Source organism: Cannabis sativa, unplaced genomic scaffold (genome assembly GCF_029168945.1).
Source record: "Cannabis sativa cultivar Pink pepper isolate KNU-18-1 unplaced genomic scaffold, ASM2916894v1 Contig2, whole genome shotgun sequence".
In the NCBI taxonomy this organism is placed as follows: domain Eukaryota; kingdom Viridiplantae; phylum Streptophyta; class Magnoliopsida; order Rosales; family Cannabaceae; genus Cannabis; species Cannabis sativa.
The window spans coordinates 99265-102145 of NW_026870038.1; the positions used below are offsets into that span (position 1 = coordinate 99265).

Sequence of the window (2881 nt, forward strand, 5' to 3'; positions counted from 1 at the left end):
TCTATCACCCTGGTGGTGTGAGAAGGACAATAGAATCTAGAACCCCTCGAACCAATAGTGTAGCCTACAAAATAGCCACTGATAGTCTTCGGATCAAGCTTCTTAGATTGTGGGTTATAGGGCCTTACTTCAGCTTTACATCCCCAAACATGAAAATGACGCAAGCTCGGTTTCTTGCCTGACCACAATTCGTATGGTGTCTTTGGGACGGACTTGCTAGGCACTTGATTCAAGATATAAGCAGCAGTCCTTAATGCCTCACCCCATAAAAATTCTGGCAAGCTAGAATGAATCAACATACAACGTACCATGTCAAGAAGTGTGCGATTCCTTCTTTCAGCAATTCCATTTTGTTGGGGTGTCCCTGGCATTGTATATCTTGCATCAATACCACATTCCAGCAAGTATTTGGCAAAAGGCCCGGGGTCCTTCCAGTCTCATCATAACGCCCATAATACTCTCCACCTCTATCCGAATTGACAGCTTTAATCTTCTTTCCCTTTTGAAGCTCAACATTCGTCTTGAAAATCTTGAAAGCATCTAAAGATTCAGATTTTTCACGAATGAGCTCAACATGACCATATCGAGAAAAATCATCAATGAAGGTGATAAAGTATTTATAACCACCCATAGCAGGTGGAACAAAAGGCCCACAAATATCAGTATGAATAAGCTCTAACACATCTGCAGACCTGTCTGACTTACTCTTTCTAACCTTGGCGATCAACTTTCCTTTTATACAATCAACACAAAGAAATCGTAAAAATCAAGATCCTGAAGCACACCATCTTTCACCAATCTCTCCATTCTATCTCTAGAAATATGGCCTAAACGTTTGTGCCAAAGCATGGAAGATTTCAAATCCGATCCGGCACGTTGTAGAACCAACACCAGCATTAAGAGAAGAAGAAGAAGAACAAGAGGGAGAAGTAACAGGAACAACATCAAGCAATTCAAGCTTATATAAGTTTCCACACAAAGTTCCATTTCCAATCAACATAGAGTCACGATACAAAGTCAGTTTTCCAGATCCAAAATGAAGACTATAACCTAGTCTATCCAAAATAGATACAGAGATCAAATTCCTCCTAATAGAGGGTAAATAAGCAACATCATGCAACTCCAAAAAATGCCCAGTATTCAGCTGCAGATTAACAGTCCCAAAAAATTCAACTCTGACTTTAGTATCGTCTCCCATGTATACATACTCCTCCAACCTACTCGGCCTTCTTCGACTTGTCACTGCCTGCAAAGAATTCGTAACATGAATTGTAGCACCAGTATCTAACCACCAAGTGTTTGAGGGTACATCAATAATATTGGATTCCAAACAAACCATCACAAGACAATTACCTTTCTTCTCTAAGTGAGCTTTGAGCTTTCGGCAATCAGCTTTCTTATGCCCGAAGCATTGACAAAAGTTGCACTTTCCTTTGAAGAACTCATTCTTATGACCAGTTGAAGAAGAGCTTGCTTGTCCATTTCCCTTAGGATTGGTGGCTCTCTTCTTATGAAACCTTTGGTCACTAGAGTTGTTGGGAGTGAACTTTCTCTTGTGAGAATTGTTTGGATTGGTCACCATGGAGATACTTCTTGCTCTCCCCTTTTTCATGTCCTCTTCTTCTTTGGCAAGAATAGCAGTCATCTCCTCAATGGTCCACTGCTCCTTTTGAGCATTGTAGCTTGATCTGATCGAATCAAATTGAGAAGGAATGGTTTCCATTACAAACCACACCATGTAATCCTCACCAAGATCCAATCCCATCCCTTTAAGCTTCTGGTAACAACCCATGAGCTTGTCGATGTGAGCTCTAATGTCACCCGTATCAAAGATAGTTAGTGCGATGGAACAAAGTTAAGCACTCATTTTTCTCATTCTTTGAGAACTTCTTATACTTTTCCTTAATGGCAGCAAGAAAATCTTTTGCACTTTCAGTTTGAGGAATACTATCACGAATGGACTCATCCATGTGATACCTCATAAGCATCAAACAACAACGATTGGAATGCTCCCAATCCTCATAGGACTTCTTGTCCTTTTCAAAGGGCATCATCACGGGTTTAGGCGGTGCATCCATTCTCAAGGCCAAGTCCACTCTCATAAGAGTCAAATTTAGCATGAGGGATTCAACCCACTCGCTTGTGGTTGGTTCCATTTAGCGTCAACATGGCAGAAGTTTCTTGGAGCGCTTAAAGCTGAATGAGAAACAAGAGCAATAACCATTAAATGCATGTTATAACAAAATCATGTCATTTGTGCTCTTTCTCTCATAAATAAATGATCGCAAAATAACAAATGATCATCATGTATGCTAGAGTTCTTAGACAAATAAATAAAGTAGAACTCATACACGAGTAAGAACAATCTATTAAATATTATAATCAAATACATTAATTTACTATCGAAAGGATAGATAAATTGTGATTCATAATATTTAATAAATTTTCTTCACCATATTAAGCATCCTTAGCAAGCAATTATTACCGATAGGATAATTAATTACTTATAAGGATCTTAATAAAATTTTGGAGGAGATTACAAAATTTAAATAAGTTAATATTTAAATGTTCCTCATGACCAAACAATTCCATGCTTAATCTTACGATAGGTAAGAAAATAAGCACTAATTGTTAGAAAAATAAATAAAGTTTATGCCACAATACAAAAATTAATGACCAAATATGAATAAAATTCATGAATTAGTATTGTGCAAGTAAATGATAGAAAAATTAAAAATGGAACAAAATGGTGAAAAAGGGCCCAAAATAGGCTGTGCACGCGCCCCCACGCGCTTCCACCTTTCCTCTTTTTTTTTTTTTTTTTTTTTTTATAGTGCCGTACGACATGTCATTTTTTGAAAACGACATGTCGTTTGTGGAA

General features: G+C 37.8%; 1 protein-coding gene across 1 annotated transcript; it reads right to left on the bottom strand.

The window, feature by feature from the left end:
• Positions 1-1037: 1037 nt before the first annotated feature.
• LOC133033048 (uncharacterized) lies at positions 1038-1815 on the bottom strand. The gene is made up of 2 exons (XM_061107587.1): positions 1354-1815; positions 1038-1246 (listed from the first exon to the last, which is right to left on the bottom strand). Exons 1-2 carry the CDS (start codon positions 1790-1792, stop codon positions 1218-1220), a joined length of 468 nt encoding a protein of 155 aa, XP_060963570.1. The 5' UTR covers positions 1793-1815; the 3' UTR covers positions 1038-1217.
• Between the last annotated feature and the right edge of the window lie 1066 nt (positions 1816-2881).

Excerpts from the sequence above, each read along its gene's own strand:
- LOC133033048 (XM_061107587.1), bottom strand. The coding sequence starts at position 1,792 with ATGGGTTGTTACCAGAAGCTTAAAGGGATGGGATTGGATCTTGGTGAG. Across the intron at positions 1,247-1,353 it reads AGCTCACTTAGAGAAGAAAG|GCAGTGACAAGTCGAAGAAG; the intron begins GTAATTGTCTTG and ends AATTCTTTGCAG.